Here is a 27,962-nt window from a genome sequence, read left to right on the forward strand (position 1 = left end):
GTACCAGGGAGAGAGCTGGTCCCATAACAGGCTCGTCGTCTCCTGTGGAGCTACCATAAGCCACGAGTCCGCACCTGGGCAGCCCTCAGATGCTCTTCCTTGTGCTTGTGTATCTAATGTTGCTGCTTTCCCGCTCCCTGCTGTGCACTCGTCCAGTGTCATTCACCCGGAGGAGAGACGCAAGCAAACTAAAGCCTGGGCCGAGAGAGGGGAGACCGCACAGGGGTGCCTCTCAGGTGCAGAGCCCTGGAGGGGTGGACGCAGAGGGGGGAAGCGTCCCAGAGCCATGGATTCACTCTGATTTCCATCATTGGCATTCTGATGGTGGATTCAGGAAAGAGTTTAAATTCCTCTCACAGACAAGAAACAAAGCAAGCGCTAGAACTCTTTTTTTTACCCCTAAGCACAAAACCCCAGGCACAGTGAATACTAATTTTTTCAAGAGGCAGCGTTTTCTTCTGAGGGACTGACTATCCATTTGTTTCTAATCAAATGCAAATGCAAATGATGCTGCTGGCAAATACCGCATCCGTATTGTCATAAGACAGCCGCTAGAGTCAAGGAAATGAATCTTTACCCAACTGATGACCACTGATCTTCAGATATGTCAGGCGAAAACTCATCCCCTGTTATTACTTGCAAGTTTAAGGACTCCCAGCTCTCCAGCAAACTGGAAAAACAGTTTTAAAAATCCTTCCCATTACTGGAAAGCAGCCGGGACGCCAAGTGCACGAGCCCCCCCTGCTGGTGAAGGACATTATCACAAGTGGAGGGAAAATTAATCACAATTTTTTCAAAACCAGTACAATGAAACAGGCTAATGGAAAAAGCAGTTTATGTTAAAAATTCATGAAATGGTTGTCCTTTATCCCATGGCTTTCCTCCCGTAGTGTTTAAATTTTTCAGCATAATGTTATTTCCCACCGAAAAGTTTATTGTTGTTTTGTTAATCATGATGCCAAAAAACAGTAACACGTCAGTGCCCCGTAACCCCGCGCGTGCTGTGATCACGTGCCGAGGCCCCTACACGACTCACGTGTTCACGTGTGCAGACAACCAGGTCTCCACGTGGTTCATCAGTGGGAACCAAGTCACCCCTAAGACGTAGGATTTCTTCTGCAAACTTCTTGTTATGTGAAATCCCCATGCAATAAGCACTATTTTTCTAAACAACTTCAGTTTTCATTTTGAAAAAACTGGACTAATTTTCTAATTTCACTTGTCCCGGATTTTCAGCTCCACATATTTTAGAGATAGCGTGTTAACGTCCTAACCTCGGGTGTAGACCGGCACGTGGGGCGGAGCCCTGTGCCCGGCCCCGTTTCCGTTCCTGATTACTCTCTCTCAGAGGGGTGACCGCTACCCGCCCCGCCCCGGCTTCGGGGTGTCCGCTTCAGACTTTCCGGTAGGACTGACCTTTGAATTCCTCCTTTGCCTTTTAATCACTTACAAATAGATGAGCTACTTGGATCAGGATAGACATGGACAAAGAGACACCATTCCTGGCAAATAACTGTAAAATGTGAACCGTTCTGGCTCTTCTATCCTTTCTGAACACGGATAAGAAGGGCTGCATTGGAGAATCACTAACCCTTCCTGAGTTAGGGAGCTGAGTCCGGGGGGCTCCTTAAAGGGAAATTTGTGTGTCCCAGGCTCTGGGGGCAGAGGCTGGGGACACAGGGGTGGAGGGAGGAGATGCAGGCAGGGAGGGGACCGGCCCCGGCCCCGGGGGTGTCGGCAGCCTCACCCGTGTCCCGTCCTCCCCCCACTGGGGTCACCTTCGCACCCGGACAGCCCCGCCGTCACCCCCTTCCTCTGCGGCCCATTCCCTCCCCAGACTGTTTCCTCCAGGACAGAAAGGGACCCCCTTGTTTACAGTGAGGCATGGAAATAAGTACCCGCTCCCTATAAATTGTGAAATATAACAAATAAGCCAAAACCCACCGTTTTAAGTACCTGCCACTCCTGCCAGGGGCTCCCCCACTGCCCAGGAGACAAAGGCTGGCCCTGCTCTGACTGTGAACTGGGCATCGACAGCAGAGATGTCCTGCACAGCCAGAGCCTCCCTGCCCAGCGCCCCTCAAGTTGGGTGTGGAGCCCTTTCCTCAGCGCAGGCCGGCCTTCGATATGGCCTCAGAGTCACGACCCCCCCCACCCCCCACCATGCTCCTTCAAAGAATAAAGGATGCTCTTCAGGCTGTGGAGAAGGAAGCTGGGCACCTGCATCCCCTCAGCCACCTGTCGGAGGCCGGGCCACATCAGCATCACAGGGTCCGAGTCAGAGCAGGTGACTCAGCACAAGAGCCAAAGGGTGGAAACAACCCAAGTGTCCGTCAGTGGATGAATGGGTGAACAAAATGTGGCTTACACAGGCCATGGGATATGACCCAGCCTTAACAGGAAGGAAATTCTGACCCAAGCTACAGCGTGGCTGAACCCTGAGGACATTACACCAGTGCAAGAAGCCAGTTGCCACCGGACAAACACTGTGATTCCACTTGTATGGGGTCCCCTGAGCCGTCAGATTCAGAGAGAGAGTAGGATGGGGCTTTCCAGGGGTCGCGCAGAGGATGGGGGAGTTTGTGTCTACTGGGTACAGTCTCAGTTTGGGAAGATGGAAAAGCTCTGGAGGTGGATGTTGTCATGGATACACAACATTGTGAATGTACTTAAGGCCACTGAACCGCACACTTTACGACGGCAAAATGGTAGATTTCACGTCACGTATGTCTTACCACAATAAAAACAAAATGAAGGGTGACAGATACAGCACTCCCCTCCCCTGCCACTGTGTAAAGGTGTCATCACCATGGCAACCGAGGCGCGTTTCTTAGCTCTCCTTCCCGTGCTCACCACAGAACTTCTTAGTGATACATAAACAAACAGATTAAGCAGCAGCCCTAGAGTCTTAGCAAACGCCCTAATACATAAACCTAGCTGGAGAATTATCTTTCTTTCCTTGGCTGCTACTCAGAGGTGGCCTCTTAGTAAAAGCTGAGAGCTAAAAATTCTCTCAGCGAGTCTCTGTTTCAACCCCGTGCTTTCACATGTGAGGAAACAGAAGCCCCAGCACTTGGTGTGCTCGGTTCACAGGGGTTTTTGTGTCTGGGCCAGAGCCCTCCAGCCCCCAGAGGCTTGCTCTTTCCAGGAAGCCCCAGTAGAAAGAGGGTTTCTTTGTTCCTTTTTCCCCTTCTATTTGCGGAACCAAACTTCCAGAAGCTTTGGGGAATCAAGTAGAAGTTTTTCTTTTTTCCTCCAAAAACCTAAAATCTAGCTGGAGACCAGGAGACGTAAGATGGATGTAGGGAGAAGGCTAGACTCGCCTACGTGGAGATCTCCAACAGGGAAATTCACAGAATGACATAATGTTGCCATCACCAACTTTGGGCCAAATAATGACAGACCGTGTTAAATGGACTTACGTTATTTTATAAATTAACATACAGTAAAATTCGGTTGTTTCTGGTGTACACGTCTGAATTTTAACACACGTGTAGCTTCATATGGCTGCCACCACAATAAGGGTACATCACCCCCAAACCTCCCTCCCATTTCACACCACACCCTTCCCTCCCCCATTCCTGACCCCTGACAACCACTGCTCTGGTCACCCTCCCTGGGGAGTACTCTTTTGAAGAAAGTCACATGTATGAGATCATACTGTATGAAATCTTTTTGGAATGGCTTCTTTCACTCAGTACAGTGCCTTGGAGATGCCTCTGAGTTGTTGCTCTTTTCACTACTGCATAGTATTCTGTTGCACGGACATACCCCAGTCTGTTTATCCCTTTACTCAGTGACGAACGTTTGGGTTGTTTGCAGAGTTGGTGATTACGAATTGAGCTGGTATAAACATTCATGTAGAGATTTTTGTGTGATCATAAGTTTTCATTTAAGATTCAAATTATTTCCATCAAAAGATTGGAGACCAATATATTCATTACAAAAATCACTTCCAAAAATATGTAGTTTTTCTTTTATCATTCAAAGCAGGAAGTGGGATTGCTGGGTCATATGTTAAGTATTGATACATGGCTAGCCTTATAATAACTGTCAAATTGTTTTCCAGAGTGAGGGTACCATTTTGCATTCCCACCAGCAAAGCATGAGAGTTCCAGCTGCACTGCATCATAGTCAGCACTTAGTACTGTCAGTATCCTGTATTTTAGCCATTCTAATAGGGGTGTAGTGGTGTCTTCTGATGGTTTTGATTTGCATCTTACTAATAGCTAATGATGCCGGGCATCTTTTCATGTGCTTATTTGCGTTCTGCTCATCCTCTGCAGTGAGGTGTTTAGTCAAGTGTTCTGTCCAATTTTTTAACCTGGTTGTTTGTTTTTTTTTACCATTGATTTCTGAGAGTTCTTTACAAGAAGGACTTCTGGTTTCAAGTCTTTTGTCATATATATGATTGGAAATATTTTCTCCATCTGTAGTTTGTCTTTTCATCCTCTTAAAGTGTCTTTTGCAAAACAAAAGTTTTAAACATTGATCAGGTTCAGTTTATCAATTTTGTTTCTTTTATGGATCATGCTTTTGGTGTCAGGTCTATAAACTTATTGGCTACCCTCACGTCATGAAGGTTTTCTTCTATCTTCTCCTGTTTTCTTCTAAAACTCTATACTTTTACAGTGTAGACAGAGCTCCATTATCCATTTGGGGTTAATTTTTGTATAGGGTGTGACTTTGGATTGAGGTTCATGTTTTTGGATATGGATGTCCAGTGGTCCCAATACCATATGTTGAAAAGACTATGCTTTCTCCATCGAATTGTCTTTGCACCTTTGTCAAAAATCACCTGGTCCTATTTGTGTGGGTCTATTTTTGGACTCTACTGTGTTCCATTGAACTATGTGTCTACCCCTCCTCCAGCACGACACTGCCTATAGCTACATAGGAAATCTTTAAATCAAGTGATGTGGTTCCTCTGATTTTATTCTTCTTTTTTACAGTTGTTTGGCTATTTTGGTTACGTATAGTTTCAAGGTTAGTTTTTCTATATGTAAACAAAGTCCTGCTAGGATTCTGAGTGGTGGAGCATTACATCTGTAGATCAGTTTGGGAAGAATTCCCATCTTTACTATTCATGGTCTTCTGACACATGAAGATACTATGTCTCTCCACTTAAAGTCTTCTTGGATTTTCTTCCACCAGCATTTTCTAGTTTTTAGCATAAAGATCCTATACATGCTTTGCTAAGTTTATAACTAATATTTTGTTTCTCTGATGCTATTATATGTGGTAGTGCTTTTATATTTGGGGTTTTTTAACTGTTCATTGCTAATATATAGAAATATGATTGACTAAACGTTTTTTCAGCAACAGACCACTACAACTATAACAATATAGCTATAACTCTACATTAAATTATCTGTGACAACTTATAGCCAAAATTCCAAGTCAGGGTCCTAGTTCAGTCACTTTTCAATGCATGTTACAAAAGGATTCCATGATGATTGTTCTATTTACTTAAGATCTATTGCATGTGTTGGGCTCTGTGTTAAAAGTGATCTAAACTGTCGATGCGTTAATTCAACAGTTAATGGCTCACTGCATGCTTAGTTCTGTGCTGAGGGCCATAAATACACTAATTGACTTTTTCATGAACAGTTCTGATCCCAGATTCTGAGAGGTAGAACACAACTTAACCAATTTCATGTGTTCCTTAAAAGATTTAAATTACTTTTCCCTCAAGAGATTGGTGACCAATGTATTCATTATAAAAATCACCAAAATATATGCACTTTCTTTTAGCGTTCAAAGCTGGTACGCATGATAAACATGTGAAACATTATTATTATCTACACAATACTTCATTAACTATGTCACAGCATAAATAAGTTTTAATAATATCAGACCTGCATATAGGACTGAACGTTCATTTATTTAAAAACCTTTTTGTAAAGTTTAAGTAATTTTTCTAGTTTAATCACAGAATGGGTGAATCAAGGTACACGATGTTTCTGTGACTCAAAATCCAACACAGCCTGCAGAAAAATGGTATATAAACCACCTGTAACTAGTATCAGGGACGATGCACCTGTAACTAGTACCAGAGATAATGCACCCGCAACTAGTACCAGGGACAATGCACCCGTAACTAGTATTGGGGACAATGCACTTGTCACTAGTATCAGGGACAAAGCACCCGTAACTAGTACCAGAGATAATGCAACCGTAACTAGTACCAGAGATAATGCAGCTGTTAACTAGTACCAGAGATAATGCAACCGTAACTAGTACCAGAGATAATGCACCTGTTAACTAGTACCAGAGATAATGCACCTGTAACTTATATCGGAGACAATGCACCCGTCACTAGTATCGGGGACAATGCACCCATAACTAGTACCAAGGAGAATGCACCTATGACTAGTGCCGGGGACAATGCACCTGTAACTAGTACCAAGGACAATGCACCTGTCACTGGTACCGAGGAGAATGCACCTATAACTAGTACCAGGTACAATGTACCTGTAACTAGTGCTGGGGACGATGCACTTGTTACTCCAGGGACAACCCAGTCAGGGGTGCAGGTATCACCAGTGAAACTAAGCCCATTAAATGCATTAAATTCCCGAGAAGCCCAATTTAGACTTTTCGGTGGCAAGAGTGTCTTCCGAACGGGAAGGGTCCTTTCGAACCACAAGCACCGAGCTGGTGACGGAGGAGGTGTGCACGAGGCTTTGGCGCATTTACCTGACGGGCTTTCAGGAGATTCCTCTGACCTTCCAGACATTTCCTGACCCCCTCATGCTCACGACGTCCCACACTCCCGTAGCAGGGGTTGTGCACGAGCACCGTCCTCTCTGCCAGGGCTCTGGGCGAGTCCCCCTCCTCCCCTCCTGGGACCACCGGCTCGCAGGCTCTGTCAGCGCTTCTGAAGGTGGAGTCCGTGTCCGGGGAGGCTGGCGATGCTCCCTCCTGAGCTTGGCCTTCCCGTCGGGAGGGCTCCCGAGGGGGCGTTTGCGGTGGCCGGGAGGTCAGCCGAGGCGGGACCTGTGGGGACAGCACTGCCCGGACCGCACCCGCCTGGCTGCATCCTGTGACGTCAGCAGCTTCCTGGCATCAGGTCTCCAAACGCGTCTGGATCCACAGATGAGCGGAGGGTCCAGCCTGCCCTGAGACCACGCGCCCTGTCTTTCAGGATGGACACCACGCGGCCAGAGCCACCCACTACGGCTCCCTGCCCCAGAAGGCGCAGCACGGCCGGCCCCAAGACGAAAACCCCGTAGTGCACTTCTTCAAGAACATCGTAAGTGGCAGCCACGGGGGGAGGGGCAGCTTAGGGGGTGGGGGCGCCCGGCCCCGCCCCGGTGCGCGAGGGCCCAAGTACGTCCCCAGGTGACACTGAGCTCTGATCCACGAGGGCTCTGAGTATGTCTCCACGTGACACAGCTGTAATCCATGATGGGGGGGGTCTGACTATGTCCCCAGGTGACGCCTCCCATTTCCTCAGGGGGAGGCTGGCCTCGGAAGCCCAGGGCCAGCACCTGGTCCCAAGGTCTGAGCTGCATCTGCAGCTTGGCTTTGTGTTAAAACATTGAGTTCTACCAAAGAACTCACTCCTCTTGAGACTAAGCTAGTAGGAGATGCTTAGTTCAAAAATACAAGCTTTGCAAAACTCTAGAGACGGTAAGAAGATCAGGGGTGCGGGGGCAGGAGGCATGAATAGACTAGGGGGGCCCGGCATTTGGGGGCAGCGAGTCTCCTCTGAGTGATCCCGTGGCGGCGGAGACACCTCATACATTTGTCAAAATCCACAGAATGTTACAACACGGAGTCCACAGACTTTGGTTAATGTATTGACATTGGCTCACTTGTAACAAGTGGACCACACGAAAGCCAGGGGTGCTGTGCGCAGGGCAGAGGGGTCTTGAGAACTCTCTGCAATTGCTGTGCAAGTTTTCTACAAACCTAAAACTGCTCTAAAAAATAAAATCTTAAAAACAAAAACAAAACCACAGGCTCTAACTATAAACTTTCTGTGCAGCAGACATCTAAGATGGTATTTTCACGCTGATTAGGGAGCTTTCGGAGTCGCACACCTGAGGGTGTCCCTTTTGAGGCTCGAATACCAGGGGCCCCTGACTGCCCACCCCAGAGAGGATGGTGGTGACGTTCACCGTCTCCATCGCCCGCGACAGGGGGTGTGTCACGGGAGCACACGCCAAGAGGAATCGCCTCTGTGGCTGCAGAGCCTTTGGTGTGTTTCCCATCCTCTCAAACACTTTCTGTGTGCTCTGGAAGATCTAGGTAGCATTGGATACTTTCAAATTCTCAAACTGTATATTTCTCTCTCCACTAAAACAGAATGGGGATGCCGGGCAGAGACTGAGTGGGTGGCTTCTTATACCAATAGATACTCGACCCTCCCAGCAAGCAGGAGCTAGCAGGGAACTAGCAACAAGCCAGGTGACAACATGAGGTCACATGGTGACAACAGGAGGCTCTCGCGAGGAGGGTCAGGGCTGCTGTGAGGGAGGGCCCCCACCGCCGCTCACCATTCTCCTGTCTTTGCAGGTGACACCTCGCACACCTCCTCCATCACAAGGAAAGGTAAGACCTCCCAAGGTGTGGAGTCATCACTTTACAGCCCTTCCCTGAAATCCCTAAATGGATCAAAAAGAGGGCTGGACTCAGAGCTCCCTGACTTCATCCCAAAATGTCCTTCCCCGTGAGCCCATGTAGGACAGGCTGAGCCGTGCGTGACACCCCTTCCCGCCTGCTGCCGCGCAGACAGCGCTCACCGCCCCTAGCTGCCTTCCCTCTCAACCCCAATCTGAAATCCTCCCTGGGCAGCTCCCGGCGGCCACGGCCAAACCACAGGATAGGGCGCGTCTGCCCAAACCTGTCTGCCATCTCAGCACTGTGTTGTCCTGTGTTTCCTGTTTCGTGGAGAGAACGTTTTCCCCACACTGATCACCGTGTCCCTCTTTTTCTTTTCCTCACACAGGGGCGAGGACTGTCCCTCAGCAGATTTAGCTGGGTAGGTGACAAACGCACGTCCACCCACTGCCTCTCCTTCCTCACGGCCACTCAGCTGTTCTGTTCTGCTCTGTTTCAGTTGCTCTGTGGGCCCACCTTCCTTCCCATCCCACCCAGCTTGTCCCCCGCTGCTTCCGCCGCAGCCGGTCCTTCCTTCCAGCTGGGCTCACGCTCCTGTTTCCGTGACCCAGGGCCCAGGCACCAAAGGGCTCCTAGGAGACTGCCCTGGGCTCCTCCCCAGGGAAGGAGCGACTCCATGTATGAGAAAATTCCTGATTTCCTTCCAAAACGGCAGATGAGGAAAAATGGGTCCCCGCAGGTCGCGTGTGGACCTGTCCAAATAGCCAGCACCCCCTCTCCTGCCAGATGTTGACATTTTGTGGAGAAAAAATGATTCTGCTAACGAGAGAAAAATATGGGAAATTCAGTCATTCAGTTTATAACCTAAGTGATCCAGAAGATTTCGGCTTGGGTTTTGATTTAGTCATAACTAAAGCCTGGATATCAAGCCATCCAGGAAAACCTTTTTAGGAGTTTCTGAGAAGATTTTAAAGAAGATTAAAATCTTCGTTTAACCCATGAAGATTTTAAATGGCTGATTTGTTCACTTTCTAGTAAAATTTTGTGTCTGAGCCAACTTTAGATGCCTACCTGTATTTTAACTAAATCTATCGACCATACTTACTAGCAAATATTAGATAGAGTTCTCACTTTATAAAATTTCCATAATAAAAAGAGAACCACTAACCTACAGGCCAGGAACTGTGTCTGTCTTGGAGACACAGTGTCCTTAGAAACACATCCTCCAATATCCTTGGAGACACAATATATCTCTAGTGCAGAGCCTACATATCTGTGATACCCAATTAATAAGCATCATAGAAATGAATGAATGACTTTAGAGAGAAATAAAAAGAACGAAAGAGAAGGAAGGAAGGAAAGGAAGGAAGGAAGGAGGGAAGGGGGGAGCCACCCTCAGAGAAAAGGCAGGGGAGGCTACCGTAAACTGCCCCAACACATCATTACGTTGAAATATGAACTGAGATATTTGCTGGACCATTTTATACGAATACACGTGAGCGTTTTCCTGACCTAATGAATCTGCTGAAAGGTGGTAAGGTAGGGAACCGACACGGGCCAGCCCTCAGGGACAATCAATGACTGACTTTCTGTGCCAGCAGGAGACAAAGATGATGCTCAAGAATGAGATCCATTTTTGACCCAGAAATCTGATTTTAATAACCGCTTGAGCTGCCTCCTAACCTTCTAGGCGTGAACCATGCATGGCGAAGCCATAGGCCAACGTGGAGTGATGGGAGGGGAAAAGACCATGTTTCTTCCAGTCGTTTAAAGGCCACTTCAGCCCGGCAGCTAACAGCACGGCCTTTGCATGCCTCTCACGTCTCTGTGTTTGGCCCCACTAATGTCTGTTAATTTTCTCTTTTTTTTTTTTCCAAAGTAAAATCCTGCTCTGTATTCCGTGAGCTGGTTTGTCAGTTTCCTAGACCCACACGACTGTCTTCCCGTTTGGAGTTCCTGAAAGTCCCACCACTTTTCTGAACTATGTTGTATGTTTTTTTGTAAATTCTAGGTTGTCCAAATATATAAATGACCAAGAGTTTGAAAGGAGAAAATTTAAGCAGATTATTAATCTGAAAACCAATCCTTGAATTTAATTCTCAGAAGCTCTTTAGTTTTGGAGAAAATAGCAGAGTAAGAACGATTTAGCACTTGCATGGGAAAGCGTGGATCTCTACAACTCTTGTGTCTGTCCTTTGGCTCAGTCCTCTTTAACCATCCCCCCAACCCTGGACCATGATGGAGCGAGCGTGTCCATGGAAACCTCTGGGATTCAAGGGCAGTTCTGGGCTCCTCTCGTATGTGGATCTTCACTGCCCCTGTCCCTTGCACACTTCATAACCCTTGAAACCAAACCTTCACATGAAAGTAGCTGAGTGGCCACTGTGTGTTTCCAAACCCGGGCGGAAGAGAAGTAGCTTGGGGTTGCAGGGCAGGGCGTGTGCCTGGACAGATGGCCCTGGTCCAGCTTCAGCTCAAACACAAGAGGGGTGGACTGGAGGAATCTGGAAGCTTCTGGAGCCTAAACTAGAGGGATCGATCCCATGGTTTCCCAAGCTCCTTCCAGCCCTAAGGCACCCTCGTGAAATTGGAAAGCGCTGCAGCCTGTGGCAAAGGGTTCTGGGGTCTCGATCAGGAGACGGTTTTACTTTGTGTATAGAATTCTCAGGAGAGGCCAGACAGAGAGCTTCCTACTTCTTGTTGGCGAAAGGTGAAGTGAGACCTCAGAGCCTGTCTGTTGCATAAGATCCGTGACGCAGACAGGATGTGTGGTTCGCCCCCCCGAGGAATGTCGCACCCCAGGCTGGACACCCGTTACCCCCAAAGGCTAACATTCCTTGTGTCTGAGCACCAGAATTTCCCCCATTCCTTTCTTGTGTTCACAGTGGAAGTTTCCCTTTGAAGCTAAAGCGCATTACAATGCAGACTGGTCCTAGAGACACACATATCCTTACATTTCAGTAATCACTTGTCATTGCTACATGTCACGAAGGCAACTTTCTCCATTTTCCCTGAAGTGAGAGGGGCTCCCGGGGCAGCTGGAGACCGGGCTGGGGGCTGCCAGGGGGACCCCCCTTCCCATAACGACAGCAAGCTCGAAAGTTCAGAGCCGCAGGCTCCATTCTCAAAGCAGAGCATCCATTATCCCCATTTTATAGAAGAGGAAACCATAGCTCAGAGAGGTTCCGACAGTTGCCCAAGGTCACACAGCCAGGGCGTGGGGTTGCTGAGACCCGTCCAGGTGGCTGGCTCTGGAGCTGTGCCCAGGTGCACGGCCTGGGGGACAGGGCTTCCCAGCCGGGACCCGCCCCCTCCCCTCTACGGTGACCGGCTCCCAGCCCAGAGCCCCGGGAAGGACCCTGGTCCCAGTTCACCATCCACACTCAGGGCACCCAGGCCGCGGCCAGGGGAGCTGGTCCTGGTTGTCCTGGAGAAGCTCCTCCAGGCTGCAGAACTGGGAATTTTGTCTTTGCACCTTAGAAAGGTAGGAGACCCCTAATGTCACAAAGTCTGAAGGCTGCTGACGCCTCCAGTGAAGCAGATGGGAAGGGTCTGTGCCGCCCAGGCTGGATGGACGGACTGAGAGCGGCCGTCCTCTCTTGCAGGGAGCCGAGGGCCAGAAGCCGGGATTCGGTTATGGGGGCAGAGCTTCCGACTACAAATCGGCTCACAAGGGCCTCAAGGGGCACGACGCCCAGGGCACGCTTTCCAGAATCTTCAAGCTGGTAAGGTACCTTCTTAAGGCGGGCGGCGCGGGGGCGGGTTCGGGGACAGGGCTGGGACTGCCGGCCTCTGGCCCGTCCCCGCGCCGCTTCTCCGCAGTCCGCGCCCCACGTGCCATCCCTGCCCGGGCAGGCGCTTCTCCAGGGCCCGCCTGAACAGGTGCGGCGCTGGGCGCCAGGCCGCGGCCCCTCGGGAGCTTGCGGACGACGGGGTCGCCGTGGTTACGGCCGGGGCCCGGGAGGCACGGGGGCTGGAAGGTCAGGCGGCGTCCTGGCCACACGGCAGCACCTCCGTCCCTGCGGGAACCGGCAGCAGCCAAGGGGACACGAGGGGAAGACGGCTGGATAGGCGAGAGGCCCCGGGGACCACGGGCACCCGTCCCGTCGGTTAACGCGTACGGCAGAGCCACACGGACCCAGACCCGGTCCGTCCGTGAGTGACCTGGGCCCCCGGGCCCCCTGAGGCTCGGCTTGTGCGGACGACGGGGTGACGGACGCGTGGCCAGAGCCGCTGTGACGGTGGAGCGGGTAGAACGCCCTCCCCGCTGGTGACAAGACGGCCTCGCTCGGAGCACCCGACATCTCAGGAGGGGCTCTGGCAGGAGACGGGCGCCTGAGCCGCACGAAGAGGGAAGGGAAGGTTCTGGACTTGGAGGGGGCCGGCACGGGCCCCTCCCCCCAGGCCGCTCGGAGCCTCCCTCGCAGAGACGCGAGGCTGCAGCTCCCCCCGGGGGAGGTCGGGGGCGCCCACGGGCAGGGTGTCTCCTGCCCGAGGCCAAACTCACCTGTGAGGAAGCCGGACAGCCGGGAGCCTGAAGGGCCGGGAGCCGGGTGAGGCCTCGTCCTCGGGCCGCCGTTCGTTTGGAGCGACCCGCTTCTGCCCCTTCCAGGCCATGACTGAGCCCGAGGCGCCTTCCAGGTGGCACGAGGGACGCGTGTGGGCTCCGTTCGCTCGCCCTCTGACGGTCGCGGAAGCGCCCCGGGGCCCGCTGACAGCTCCTCGGAGGGTCACAGAACCCGGCGCGAGGCGCGTCCTCGGAAACGTGCCGCCTCCACCTGAGGCTTGGGGCCCCGGGACTAACACAGTGTCGGGCTTGCTCGCGGGTGGCGCCGGGGCCCGGCCCGCGCGGCAGCCCTGTGGTCTCGCGGCTTCTGCCCCGGGCGTTGCTGAGCGCCCGCCCCGTGCGGTGCCACGTGCGGTGTCACGTGAGGGCGAAGCCTTGCGCGCAGGAGACGCTTCTTAAAGGAGCCGCGTCGTCCTGACGGGCGGGCGCCAGAGAACACACGGCGCACGCTGCGGGGAGGCGGGATGGGCTGAGCGCGAACGTGCCTCTGTGTCCTCCAGGCCGTTGGACTCCAGGCGGGCGCCAGGCACGCCCGGCGGGGCGGGGGGCGGGCGCACGGACGCGAAGGGGGAGGGGCTGGCCTGGCACGGGGACAGGGCTCCCGGCTGACCGCTGACGAGCACGGGGACGCCTGGCCGGGTCCCGGAGAAGGGAGGCGGCCACGGCAGCGGCACCGAGTGACCGGTGGGAGGGGTGAGGGGCTCCCCGCACAGAGGGTCCCGGGACCCTCCTGAGCGCTCTGACCTTGGCCCTGAAGGGGGAGGTCCCCGGGATCTAGTGGCACGGTGTGACTTACGATCTAATGTTGAAAGGCCGTCTGGCAGAAACTAGCAAAAACGGGACCGGATTTTGCACTTCCTGGACCGCAGAGCAAGGAAGACCGTGTGGATTTCCGCGGCTGCCCATCCAGGGCTTTGACGGCTGAGCCCAGGTTCCAGCCACGTGTCAGCTTTTCAGGCGTAAAGCTGGAAGGGGGTCGGGAGTTGGGATGACCCCGTGGAGCCTCGGCGAGCCTACCGTGCCGCTGGGGCCGTGTCCACGCAGATTTGAGGCTCCGGGAGGGCACTTGCCATCCCTGGCACAGAACCGTGTTCACAGGGCAGCTGGGCAGGGACAAACTTCACCATATTCGGGTCCCATGTTTTCTCGTCAGAGTAACAGCCCAGCTGCCACTTCCGCTGATCCTTCATCCAAACAGGCCAGCACTTCCCTGCCGACATCCAACTACGACCAAAGCCCTGACTGCTAAGAGGGTCCAGTCAACTCCTCTTCCAGCTGGAAGACACGTCATACGGAAGACGGACGCCAGTGAGGAAAAGACAGAGTCCATCTGTTATGACAGGAGCGGCGACGTAAGGACATGACCCCACGACGCCCTCCGCACCGTCAGATGCTCCCTGTGGATAAAGGCAAGCCATGATCCGGCTGCAGGAGGGGAGCCAGCTGCTTGGTCCCCGGACTTTGGACCGTCCTGCGTCCTCGAGCATCACGGTGTCAGCATCGCAGGCAAACGCAGCCCAATTCTCACCCCGTGTGGCAGCTTCCTCCCCCTGTGTCCTCAGTCCGGTGGCCACCTGGGGGAGGCGGGAGTTTCCACGGACTCCTGTGCCAGGTGTTCATGGGCTCCGATGAGAATGGGAGTGTCTCCTGGGGAACACCAGCTGGGATCACAGCAGGGCACAACGTGATTTAACATGAGAAGGTCCTGTGGTACGTGGCGTGGTCACCAGGAGGTCTGACAGCCCCATGTGCCCCGTCTCAAGGGCTCAGTCACCACCAGCAAAGCACAGCGGCTCCTCAACCTGAATCACCTTTGACCTCTGACCTGCAGAAGTGGGCTTCCTACTTGGTTCATTAAAACGTCGAGATTCTACAATTTATGGTGGAAAAATTTGGTCAGGAACCCAAAGACTCATTGATTGGTCACCTAATCTTTAATTCAGTATCGAGCCCCATGTATGGTGTATCTGGTGGTCGGGATATACACACGGCATGGATGGACCCCATGACCCAGATTCTGGAAGATGCTGGACACTCATGGGTGATGTGAAGCATGACTCAGCTTTGAAGAGACTTAGTCTCCTCAAGAAAAACCTTAAATACGTGAAGTGAGTGGTGAGTAAACCATGGCTAAGTTGGTTAATGTCAGATAAAATGCAGGGACTTCCCTGGTGGCGCAGTGGTTGAGAGTCCACCTGCCGATGCAGGGGACACGGATTCGATTCCCGGTCCGGGAAGATCCCACATGCCGCGGAGCAACTAAGCCCATGCGCCACAACTACTGAAGCCTGCGCGCCTAGAGCCCGTGCTCCGCTACAAGAGAAGCCACCACAACGAGAAACCTGCGCACCGCAACGAAGAGTAGCCCCTGCTCACCGCAACTAGAGAAAGCCTGCGGAGCAATTAAGACCCAACGAAGCCAAAAAACACAAACACCAAAACAAACAAACAAACCAGAGGCAGGGCCCACTCTTCAAAATGTCAGTTCTGAGGCAAATCTGATAAAGAAATAAATTCTACCCTAAACGTCCAAGCTACCAGAGACCATCACGATATATGTGTCTCAATTCTGAAACGTAGCAATGAGACGGCGAGGATGCAGACCCTGGAGGAGCTCTGGATCTAAACCCAGAACTGCAGGGTTTCCACCAGTGACCCAAGCCTGGCTGGGAAGCTGCCTGCAATGCCCAGACCATTTCTGGGTCTCCCAAGACTTCTGAACCAGAATGTCCCAGGGCTGAACCCAGACGTCTGCAGTTAGGACGATTTCCCTCCTCATCAGGGGTTCTAACCCCTTTGGCTGGCTGACTTTGGGGAAATTACACAACCTCTCTGAGCTTCAGCTCCTTCGACCAGGCAAAAAGGGGGACGCTAACAATGCCTCCCTCCAGGTTGGCTTGCTCGTTCACAAGAGGAAACATGTCACGGATTTAGCTCGCGGGAGATGCTCAATAAATTGTAGGCACAATGATAGAAAATAAAACCCCCAAATTTGCCATTTTTCATTTCACAGGGAGCCCTGAGGACATTCAGTGGCGTCTCCCGAGAACTGTCTGGCCAAGGGTGTGGGGAACTGAATCCGTCTCAGCACAGCTGTACTTTGTCAGATGGGGCTGCGGTTCTGCTCCTGCACAGGAATAAATCACACTTTCGAGGGAGCCCTAACAGGTTAATCTGCAGGAAATTCAGGGCAAGGTGGGCCAGGGCAGACTGGATCAAGGCTCCTCCGGCAGCGGCTCTGAGGACCGAGCACGCAAAGCTGAGCCGGGCTCACACGGGACCGGACCCGAGTCCCCGCTGAGGAGGGTGGCCCTGAGGCAGAGGTGACAAAGCCCCTTCCCTGGGAGGGAGCGTCTCTGGGTGATTTCTGATACCGTCAGAGGCTAGAATTCCACAAACCTTCTCGTTTGTGAAAATAAAATTCCTCCGGTGAGTTGTTCAGCAGCATAGGGACGTTTCTGGAAAAAGCAAAACCCCAAGCAATCAGAGCTACCATCTCTCTGGCTGACTGCGTTAATTATAAGGATCTGGGGCCCTTGTGCTTTCGTCACCTTATTTCTGGTAATGTGAGGGACGGAGACGTGGACGAGGTCAGGTCAATCGGTGCCCGTCTGTCATCTGGTCAACAGGGTATTTCATGTCTATCTTGCTCTCTGGGGAATCTTTGAGAGATCAATTTTTCATCCATAACCTAAGAAAAAAGGGAAATCCAAAAGACTAAAATTTGAATGAAAATTCAAAAGCAAAAAAAAAGCGTGCCCTTTTCCGAGTTAATCTAAGTGACATCTGGGGTGATAAGTGCCACCTTCTCAGAGCCGATGCCGAGCCACGCTCCCTGAACGCAGTTGTCCTCGCCCAGCCGTCTCCACCTCCACGACTGCCAACTCTTTTTAAAATTTAATCGCAAATTGTATTTGTCCAGAAAACATGTCGATTCACATGTTTTAAGACCCCGAAGTTGGAGTTGGTGGCCGGCCCCTCCGGGAGGCTGGTTTTCTTGGTGATGCAGAAGAGGGCTCACGGGAAGGGACTGTCCCCGGGGAGACCCCTCCCTGGCAGCCCAAGCAAGGGTGTGCCCGTCACGTCAGCACCTCAGCTCCCACAGAGGAGCTTGTCCCTGTCATCGTTCACGGGCCGCTTCCCTCAGTCCCCGGGAATCTCAGCCGAGGAAACGAGCTCCTCTGAAGCCTGCTAATATATATCAGTTGAGCTTATCACGCCCAGAAAATGCAACGTTCTCAGATGAGACCCCACCTCTCTGCGTCCTGGTTGCCCTGTGGCACTTGGAGGTCCGACGGGCTAAAGGATGCTGGAGACACGGGGTCAAAGACTGGCCCCGTGCCGCATCATTTCCAGCAACAGACCCAGAAGAAAGAGGCCCCGTGGCTGGCGACCTGGTGACCGCAAGGACGCGGGGCGGCCGCGCGGCCCCGGCCCTCCTAACCCTCTGTTTCCTTTTCTCAGGGAGGACGAGACGGCCGTTCGGGGTCCCCAATGGCGAGACGCTGAAGCCCTGCCCGTGTCCCGGAATCCCGTCCGTCCCCAGCTTCTTAACACAGCTGCCTGGAAGTTAACCGCGAGCCGCAGATCCCTAGCGTAGCCGCTGCCCCCTAACCCTGGCGACAGCGCACAGCAGGCCCCGCGCGCGGCCCGCCGGCTTCTGGCCGGCCGCCCCGCTGTCCCCGCGCCCTCGGAGATCAGTGACGTCCCCCGAGCGCCGGGGCCGGCGACCCTCCCCCGTCGCCGGCCCCCGTCCCGCGATGGCCCGGGGCGCGGCCCTGGGGACCACCGCGCGCGGGGCGCGCAGTCCGCGCGGCTCCGAGCTTCCTTTGGTTTCTTTCCCGGCCTCCGCCGCTCACCCCCCAAAGCCCTTCCCCTTCTAACCGATCGGCTGGGCGCAGAGCGGCTTGGCGGCGGGCGCTTTGGTACGTGACAGGCGGGCGGGCAGCGGGGACTGTCCCGCGTGGTGGCCGCGGCTCACACACCCGGATGAGCCGGATCGGCGCAGGCGGAGAGGGCGCGCGGGGGCAGAGGCGGGCCGGGCTCTGCTGGGAAACCGGGCGGCGACGGCACAGGCTCGGCGGGCAGCAGAGCGGCCTGGCCACGACCTGTTTCCACCCGAGCCCGGCGGCCGGCCGGGAGGTGGCGCAGCTCGGAGCGGTGGCAGGAGTTTCCGGGGAGCCTCGCGGTGGCAGGCTGGTCACCGTGAGCGCGAAGGTGACAGGTGGCGTAGCTCAGCACGGCGGTGCACACGGCAGACACTAACCGGCCCCCACCCCCGGCGGAAACGTAACCGTCCCGCCCGCTTCCTCCCGGAACCCCCCTGACGATGAGTACGCTGGCCTTTCCGACTCGCCTGCGGCGAGCACGTGGGGATGGGCAAGAGGTCCTCCAATCCCGCGCTTTCCTAACGCGAGCTGACATCTCCTGCGCTCCCCCCGCCCCCCGTAACCTACTGATTCCCGCCTTTTGAGTTCAGCATCTCTCCCACAAGCCCTCCAAGGAGCCCCGCGCACTGGCGTCAGCCCCCCTAGGACGGAGATGAGGACTAGTCAACGTAACGCCCAAACGCGACTCTTTAATCCCCTTCTAATTCTGAATGTTTCGTGTGGGTTTAATATAATGTCTATTAATATATAGCCTCAATGATGAGAGGATAAGAAAAAAAAATTTCCGAAACAAAACCTCCAAGTTGCTCGACACACACACACACACACACACACACACACACTGCATCTTTGAGCTGACTGTTGACTGAGTGACCTCCATTCGTGGCTACACCCAACAGCAAGAGCTGTGACCCTGGGTCTCGAGGAAAGTATGCACTGTTCTTGAATATTGAAATAAAATAATACACTTTTAATGATATTTGCATGGCCATCTTCTTTGGCTTTTATTCTGGTCTGTGGAACGCAAGCCCACGTAGAGCAAAACTCAGAGCTGATGTGAGTAGGCATCTTAGTGTCACGGGACAGAGCTGCCTCTCGGCACCTGTTTGAGGAGGTGAGTTAGCGTCAGATGGTTTGTGTATCAATAAGAGAAAGTGGAATAGAGGCCGCCGTTAGGGCAGAGTCTCTGACTCACGAGGAAAATAATTTTAAATTTATCTTTAAACGATCCTTTAGAGTATATTTACATTTCCCTATCTTGCCAGCGTACCAGTCCCCGTTAACCTGAACTGAAGAATCTTTGAAAAATGACTTTTTGCCACGCAGAGACGATGACAAAGATAAGTGGTACTGGAAATCTTATGTGTAGTTGCTTTTGGTTATAAGAATTATCTTTTCAAAAAGGTAAATGGAAATCTTTTGTTTTGCTTTTAACAAACCACTGGTTCCCCTGCGTCTCAGGAGCAGCCCTGAGAAACTCACAAATCCCAGCAAGGGAAGCGCCCTCCCTGTCGATTGCGGGGTGACACTGGCCACGCTCAGGGAGCGCCCAGGCTCAAGCGCGCCGCGCACTTCCAACCCGACAATAAGGCCGGCCCCGCCCGGTAGCCTGAGGCCCCGTCCATGGGGTAGATGGACTGCAAGCCATGCCAACCCCCAAACCCTTTCAGACCGAGGGATTTGGAAAAGCACGCAAAGACATCACATCTTTTCAATTCCGCTCTGCCAGTTGACAAGTCTATTTTAATGTTACATATATAGAAAACGCATTAAATGGTAAACCATAGGGGTGTCCTAGAATAACACAGCGTTTACCACGATAATGTGATACTAAAATAAAAACGACGCAAAATAGGAAATGAACCACGGAAGGGGTGTTCTCACTGAGCATTTATCTAAAGCCGTCTGCATCACCCCTCTCAAGTTGAAGGAAATTAGTTTACCAGGCGGAGCTCCAAGAGAAGGGGGTGCTGGAACCCCAGCCGGGACACTCTTCCTCATCTCACTGCGCTCACCCCGAGAACCATCGCTCGTCTAGCGGTATCAGGAGGGTCTACTGAACCAAGAAAGGCTCTTCCCACCAGGACAGGAAACCAAAATGATCGCACTTTCCAAGATATTGTATCAATCTGCACAGCCGCCTCCATGCCACATGGTCCGGACCGAGAACCGTCGTGGCCTCCCGTCCATCCGGGCGGAGGATGGTCCGAGGAGCTGGTCCGGGCTGCGGAGCCCGGCGGAAACAACCTCTGGAGGGAGGGTCGAGTTGGGAGCAGGTCAGAGGTTAGCGGAGAGGATGTCGGCTCAATCCATGGGGCTGGCTTTATAAATCCGGTGCGGGCTGTAAATTGGAATTGGGATTTGGGGGAGGAGAGAGAACGGGGGCCTGAGGAAAACACTGAAATAGGAAACGAAAAGCCTTCTTGCAGCAACTGAAAACGAGAGAGCCAAGCCTTTAATTAAGTCTATTAGGGCTGTCGTAACACTATACCACGGACTGGGGGGCTGAAACAATAGATATTTTCTTTGCTCGGGGTTCTGGAGGCTGGAAGCCCACGGCCAAGGTGCTGGCAGGAGGATTCTGGGGAGGCCGCTCTCCTTGGGCCGCCCCCCAGACGTCGCCCGCCTGCTGGTTCCCCGCGGCCACTCCTCTGGGCACGTGACACACTGCTGGTGTCTCTCCTTATGAGGGCACCAGTCCTCACCCTTACGACCGCCCTTAGACCCTAATTAGCTCCTAGAAGTCCTGTCACATTGGGAGTGAAGGCTCCAACAGATGGATTTGTGTGGGGAGGGGCACCAGTCAATCCACAGCAGGTGTGTGTTTCTCCTGCAGCGACAAATATGCCCTAGAGCCCCATCTGGCAAGAGTTTTAATTAAACCACAGGACTTTGCAGCGAGTACGCTTCCTTCTTTCCCCAAAAAGGTAACATGAAGTGAAGCATCTCAGTGCATTTTCTATGGCGGTTTTCCTCTTGTAAGTAGCAAATAGTCAGGGAATCCTAAGCAAAGCGGCATAAGGAGGAGGTGAGCGATCACAGCTCCTCCTCTCACAGCCTCTTCTCAGCTCGACTTCCCCCCCCACCGTGAAAGAACACGGGTTCGCCCAGCACCCGAATCTCACCAACTCCAGAAATTCGTTGCTCGGTCAAGACCCGAGAGCACGCCTAAGATGACCAGTGCTTCGACCGTATCCACAACCAGCTGGGGCCCCTGCTGCTCGCAGCCTACTTCCAGATGCTGGCGTTAAATTAAGGAGAGATTGGGAGGAGAGCGTGGACAGAGTGCCTGACAGGGCGCACAACAGCCCCCGAGGGGGTGTCCTCATGGCCCGGGAGGCTCTGGATTGGCGGCTGTGCCCATGGCACCTGCGCCAGCAGCACGGTAGCCCTGGGAGGACCCGCCCACCTCGGGGGGCAGAACCTGCCCTCCGACGAGGCCCCCCCGGGGAGGTGGGGATGTTGCCCGTGGAAGACACCCACTGGATCCAGAGGTCAGTGACCGGTTCACCTCCCTTACCATGAATTGTGGCAAAATCGCTTATGATTAACGGGGCTGCTGCACAGGTGGGCAACGTCCTGCCCTCCTCGGGGACGCCTGTCTCCGCACCTTGGCAGCCGAACCTCAGAGCAAAACGAGCAACACAGGCTGCTGCAGCGACCGAGGCGGGGCCCCGAGTGCCTGTGAGGGTGTGTGGGTGCTCGCTTCCCCCGCTGAGGAGCGGGGAGACGAGGAGGGGCAGGGCCTGCAGGCGGCCAGGAACCGGCCAAGCAGCAGGAGTTGGCTGTGGTCCGGAGGCGGGGCTCTCACTGTTGGAGGGGGAGGGGATGAAGCCCGCGGTGTTGGAGCATCTCTATGTGAGCCCACGGTTCCACGTGTAGACGGGTGAAAGGTCTCGGATGGATGATGAGCGCACGCGCGCGCGCTCGCGCACACACACTCCCCTACCACTCAGCTCTCGGCTTCTAAATACCACTACTCTCCACTAGAGGGAGCCAGGGCTTCGGGAAGACATGGCTGGTTCCAGGGCTGGGACCGGGAAAGGGACAATTTATTGGGCCAGAAAGTAAGAAAGCGCTCAGAGAGTAACGTGGGCGTGTCAAAAGGACTCAAAGCTACCTGAAGGAGCCCCTACTGGCCAAATCCAGGACGATTTGAGCGTCAAAATAAGGAAGGATCCTGATGGATCGCAGCGATTAGATAAAACAAGAAGCCGCAAGCCCAAACCACCATAAACACAAGAATAAACCACCGAGGGAGAACAGGAAGCCCGTCCTCAAAGTGGAATACCAGCTACTGACTGCAGAGGGAATGACGGGACCTGCAAGCAGGGAGACGCCGGGGTACCACACAGAGGCTGTCAGCGGGACGAGGCACTTGGCCACGCGGTCTCAGAGCCTCTCACGAATAAATACTCACCAGTTAGAGAGGGGAAATGGTTACGGGGTTGACACCAACAGCATCAGTCGTGGGACACGTGGACACGGCGTGTCACCTTGACAAGACGCACCGAGAAGAGCACCACCTCTGTGCTGCAGGACCGGGCCCAACCGGAAGGCACGGCGGGGGGGGGGGGGGCAGCGGCCGAACTCGCTCTCAGACGTCAGGGACACGGGAGCCCCGGGGACATGGGGAGGGGCGTCCCGGGTGAAGAGGGTGGAGGTGCCGGCACGACCCCGCACAAAGATCTTATCCTTCACACGTTCCGCAGCACCGGAAAGGGGTCTTCGCTGAAGAGTATAAACATTTCTTGGTGCCACTCTCACAACTTTTCTGTAAATCTGAAACTGCTTCAAAGAGCTTACACAAGAAGGATAAAGACTTCGGATTATTAAACTTGAGAAAGATAATTCAGAGAGAACCTAGAAAACAATGCATGGTGATGAGGGCGCAGATGTCCAGCTGTTGTCCACCTCTGGCTGAGCTAACATCAAGATGAGCTACTTTGTGTTAACCGGTAAGAATTTCTTCCCCTGAAGCCGGTTAACAGGGTAACCTACAATTACCCTGTTTTGATACTAAACTAGTGGCATAGAACCATCTCTTCTGGTTGAAAAAAGTCAGGGAAACACCTGTTTATTGGCAGAAAGGAGAGGGTGGGGCTGTGTGTTGCCCCGTTTTTCACTTTTTCCTTAGAGAGTAGAGGGATTTAACACTTTAAAGGTACTGCATGACAGTAACATCTCCTCAGTGATAGAAATAACACTACGGATGGTGCAGAATAAATTAATCATTGACATCTGTTAAAAAAAATTTTCCATTCATAGAGTACACTGAGCCGGGAACACGTCACCAACAACTGCGGAACGTGGGAAATTCTCCCCACCTGCCGGCTTAGAAGAAGACCCGCCAGCTTCCCGGGTGCTGGCAGGAGACCGAGGCTCCCGGGCCAGAGAGCAGGGGTTGGCAACTCACAGGAGGCGGCACCAGGGCTCCGGCATCTGTGTTGATACCGCAGGCCCCGACCTCCACACGCAGCCCAAAGCGGGCCAGGTGATGCCTACACCAGGGTGTCGTGTCCTGGGAGAGGAAGCAGGGGCTTTGGGAACCCGAGTCTCCGATAAACACACAGCAAGCCGGCCTGACCTCTGCCTCGGTGAGACACACCTTGGTTACACGGGTCGGTAAGAAAAGCATCACTTGGCTCTGGAGGAAGATGTCCTCTCTCCCGAGGTCGTGTTCTCTTCAAACTGCTTTGAAGAGATCATGGGGCAGAGGTGGCCAGTGCTTTACCCCTAAGACTTGCAGAAATGAGACAGACCCCTGGAGAACTACCTCCCGATACACCACAGCTCACTGGTTAAGAACAGGTCCTCGAGCCGGGAAGGAAGACATCTAATCAACTAATCATACAGACCAGAGAAGTGAACCGAGTTGCCCAAAGACAGGCGGCCCGTCAGCACCCTGGCTAATCTGACCTAAGGCCCCAAGGCCTGCCTTCCCAGCTCTGCCTAAGCCCAAGACACACCGTAAACTCGTGCCCTTGACTGTGTTTAAATACCAGCAGCAATCTTACACCACCAAAAAGCCATGCATTCTGGAAGAACTCAGGTGGGCCATTTTAAATAGCTGCAAATCCACAGCAGAGGGACAAATGGGCCACAATCTGATCATTTCTGAAAGAGCAGCCCCCTTCCCCCACGTGCCGTATTTTAAACACTAATAGAGCAATATTCTTTCTACACACAAGCGATAAGAACGGCAAACTTCTTACCGTTCCCTCTGAGCAAAGCCGAGGAAAAAATAAAAATCACCTTAGCTATTTCAGATTTACATAAATCTGAGTGACGATCTTTTAATGTTAAAAATTTGTATCTTCATGAGTTATCAGTATTCTTCTGCAAAGAGGAAACTCCGTGGGAAGAACAGAAACCCACCTCCTTTTCCGAGTTCCGCCCCTGTACTGACGCACGCACCTCTTGCGCATACATACTGGTGTTCTTGTAAAACTCGCGCTCACAAACGGCAATGGGCGGGAGTTACGATACACTGTTCTGGAGAAACACTCGCTAGTTCGGTGCCGACACTGGGCGAGATGGACGCCTGACGAAGGATGAGAACTACCCGCTTCAGAACCGGTTCTCCTCGTGCTGTCAGAGGATACGGAGACGTCTGAGGGACTTGCTGCTCAAGCGACAGGCTGCAGGCAGAGCCCCACTCTTGCAGGACCCTCCAACCACACGCCTGCCGCCCTTAAGAGGGACAAAGGAGAGCCTGGGGCAGGGCGTGGGAGTGCACATTTCTGCAAAGGTGTTTCCACCATTTGCACCTAGCGCCATTTTACGCAGACGCGGCCACCTGTGCAGCTCCCTCCTGCTCCCCAGCGCCCTGTGAGCCACATCCCAGTTTCCAGTTCACTATCCTCGGGGGTGGGAAGGGAGCGCATCCCTTCCGCTTACTTAAGAGCTTCACCGTTACCGTACCACAGCAGACAGTTAAAGATAGTCATGCCCTTTCTAAAGGCACTTAAACGACCAGGATAGCACTGAACACGGCCAACAGTGACAACAACAGACACTGCTACCTGACACACACGGCCTGCCTGTCATCACACCACATCCTGATTTTTAGTTTGAAGATCTGCAAATAAACCTTGCAAGCGTAGCGTTCATCAAGTGCAGAGGCACAGGAAAATATCACTAAAGTTCTTCTCTGTAAAAACGTACCTACCTGAGCTTGAAAGGAATTCATGTGCCAAACTATTTTATGTTAAATATTTTAAAAGAAAAAAAATTAATCACATTTCCTAACTTCATTTTTTATTTATTGTTATTTCCAAAGCAGATACGCTATGATGAGATATTTTTAAAAATACAATTATCTATCCTCAAAACCCTGGTTATGCAGACTAGAAATCTCTCGTCAGAAGACTTTTTATCAACCAGTAAAGTATAAAGATCAACCTGTACTCCACTCCACCAAAAAGTTCAAGTGATATTATGTCTTTACAAAACCTTATTTTTCAAGGAATGTCTTGCAAAGAAGCAGCTTTTATAATTAGGAAGTAAATCAAAAGAATACATTAATGTCTTGTGTTTGCCTGATAATAAACTGAGAAAACTCACAAAACAGATTACTGATAGATTTTTCTTTTTCGTTAACCAAAATAAAAGTAGGCTTTATATTCACCTGGTAAGGCCTTACTTGGGCAGTGCACCAATACAATTCACTGAACTATGCTTTCTGTACAATTAGGAATTAAACAAACCCCTTTTAGAGACTGACCTGAGATGACATTTAATGCTGAAACCAAAATAAATAACCTAGCAAGAACAAAATTTTTAAGATTTCAATCATTTCAACTTTGGAGATATTTGTTCACCAAAATTAATCAACATTTCTAAAATAGTTTAATACAAAATTATAAAAGAAAAGTGCATTAAAAGCAAAACCTTTAAACTCTGGCGCAATTACAATTATTCTGAATAACAGACTGCAGCCAGGTATACACACTGACATCCAAGAAAAACCTCAGGATATACAAGTCCAGCATCACAAGAATAAGTCAAATAAGGCTTTTTTTTTTTTTTCCTCCCTTAAAAAAATATACAATACATAAAGCAGTTTGAAAAAAAAAAAGTAATATTATTTAACAGTTTTCTGACTTAAATATTTTCACATAACAAAAGGTTTTATATCACTATCAGTATTACTTATATACATATGCCAGAAGCGTGAACAACAACAAAAAATCAAAGGACGCCCCTTCAAAAAATAACAGTAAAATGTCTCTTTCTTCAGGAATCTGAAATGAGCTCCTCTCTTAATATACAAAGTCCATACAATATTTATATAATAAAACTGCTCTCTTCTGAAACCAGCGAGGCAATGAGAGAGAAAATAAAGGCGATTATTTTTCGGGAAAAACAAAAACAAAAAACCAACCCCAGCTTGATGTCACGATGACAAGGATATCCATTTATTAACAAAATGAATACAATACTGATCTGAAGTGCTCGTCGGGAGGTAAAAACTCTGTTGCTCTCTCTGTAACTGGGACTGGTGCTTATTTACAAAATATACTGTTCGGCCACACAGAGGCCCATATATCTGTATATGTACATATGTATTTATATATAGAACATATAAATAATTTCAAAGGAGAGATTCACATGAAGTAAAGAAGTTTCCATCTTTGGAATGCTGTGGGAACAACACACACTCTGCCCCAGCGCGGGGTAGGATTTGGTTTGGGACATGTTCAACGTGGCACCATTGATGATACTAAAGAATTCCCTGAAATAAAAAATACACCTGCTTATGCACGGAGAGAAAACCACGGGGCTCGTACAGGTTCTTACCCTCAAGGTACAAACACGCTTCTTAATTACCGAGGCGGACAGGGCTGCGGTCCCTTTGTTCCCAGGAGACCATTCTGTGATCCCCGGCCTGCAGCGCGTGGCTTGTGCTCTCTGCGGGAGCCCGACCCACGTGCCCGAGCAGGAGCCCGGGCGGCACGAGCGGTGCCATCCGCGCGGACAGCGGGACCCTCACCTGCGTGTCGGGCTCACTCTGCTCCCCGGGGCTACGTCCCGGACACTGCGCTCTTGTCACTAATGATTAGATCTTTGTCATGGGGAGAGAACTGGTCCAGCCGTCTCTCAAGGTATTAGTTATATTAACTTACGGCAGACTAAAAATTAGAGTCAATTTCTACTAATTTCAAAATTCACAGAGAAAAAGATGGAAAACACTTCCCTGCGTGTTGTAACATTTTTTCCAAACTTCATGCACCTATCTTATGTTTGTTTCATGAGCTATGCTTCTTATAACAGAAAGCATGAAGGAAAACCTATCTGGGTTTTTCCACGTTAACTTGTCTTTGCTAATACAAAGAAATCACACTACGAGAGTAAGATCCAGTTAATTTCTTTTTAACTAGACGCACTGGCCACCGAGTAGGTTTGAGACTGCTGATGTAGTACCTGAGTTCAGTGATTTGCAGATGCATGACAGCAACGTGCTTCCATCTTTCTCCCAGCTTTCTTCCTGAAGTCTCTGAAAGTCACTGATTCCTAGATAATTTTATAGCTAAAATTTTTATAGCTATTGTGGTAACATTTTTATCACCTGAGGCTTCAAAACAGAAATCCCAAGTGCTTTGCTCTTCTGCACACGTCGCTCTGGAAACGTTCTCGGGGCCGGGCTGCATCAGAACACGTTGGCCAGGGTCTGCCACTCGCTCGCGGGTTCCGGCTCCACCTCCTCCAGGTGGAGCGCGCGGCTCAGCACCTCCCCCCCTCCGTGCTCCTGGGGGCCGGCGGGTTCCTGCAAGGTTCCTGCCGTGGTGATAAAGAAAGAGTCCCAGACATTCACTAGCACAAAATTATTCACATTTAAAGAAGGACAACTTAAACGGAGACAAGAAATTCCTAAGTTGATTTGTTTTCCTTCCCGGTGAAAAAAAGAGTCATCAGAGCTGCAGGTTTCATAATTC

General features: G+C 51.8%; 2 protein-coding genes across 20 annotated transcripts in view; one reads left to right on the forward strand and one right to left on the reverse strand.

Moving 5' to 3' along the window:
* MBP (myelin basic protein) overlaps positions 1-19,003 on the forward strand; it is a 111,994-nt gene extending 92,991 nt beyond the window's left edge. For 6 of the 8 annotated variants that reach the window (XM_067015276.1, XM_067015273.1, XM_067015272.1 and 3 more), the window contains 5 exons: positions 7,148-7,255; positions 8,524-8,559; positions 8,957-8,989; positions 12,174-12,293; positions 17,600-19,003. In XM_067015276.1, the coding sequence (XP_066871377.1) occupies positions 7,148-7,255; positions 8,524-8,559; positions 8,957-8,989; positions 12,174-12,293; positions 17,600-17,644 (342 nt within the window). In that variant the 3' untranslated portion in view covers positions 17,645-19,003. The remainder of the gene's footprint in view (positions 1-7,147; positions 7,256-8,523; positions 8,560-8,956; positions 8,990-12,173; positions 12,294-17,599) is intronic. The other 2 variants (XM_067015274.1, XM_067015277.1) reach the window with 1 other exon arrangement.
* Positions 1-27,962, reverse strand: part of ZNF236 (zinc finger protein 236) — a 132,082-nt gene that overhangs the window by 9,786 nt on the left and 94,334 nt on the right. For 9 of the 12 annotated variants that reach the window (XR_010836923.1, XR_010836924.1, XM_059039731.2 and 6 more), the window contains one exon: positions 26,417-27,804. Coding sequence is in view for 7 of the 12 variants with exons in the window: in XM_059039731.2 (XP_058895714.1) it covers positions 27,677-27,804 (128 nt within the window). In the remaining 5 variants the exon portion in view is untranslated. Of the gene's footprint in view, positions 1-11,501; positions 12,904-13,075; positions 16,827-26,416; positions 27,805-27,962 lie in introns of those variants that run through there. The other 3 variants (XR_010836920.1, XR_010836921.1, XR_010836922.1) reach the window with 3 other exon arrangements.

Source organism: Kogia breviceps, chromosome 15 (assembly GCF_026419965.1).
Source record: "Kogia breviceps isolate mKogBre1 chromosome 15, mKogBre1 haplotype 1, whole genome shotgun sequence".
NCBI classification, from domain to species: domain Eukaryota; kingdom Metazoa; phylum Chordata; class Mammalia; order Artiodactyla; family Physeteridae; genus Kogia; species Kogia breviceps.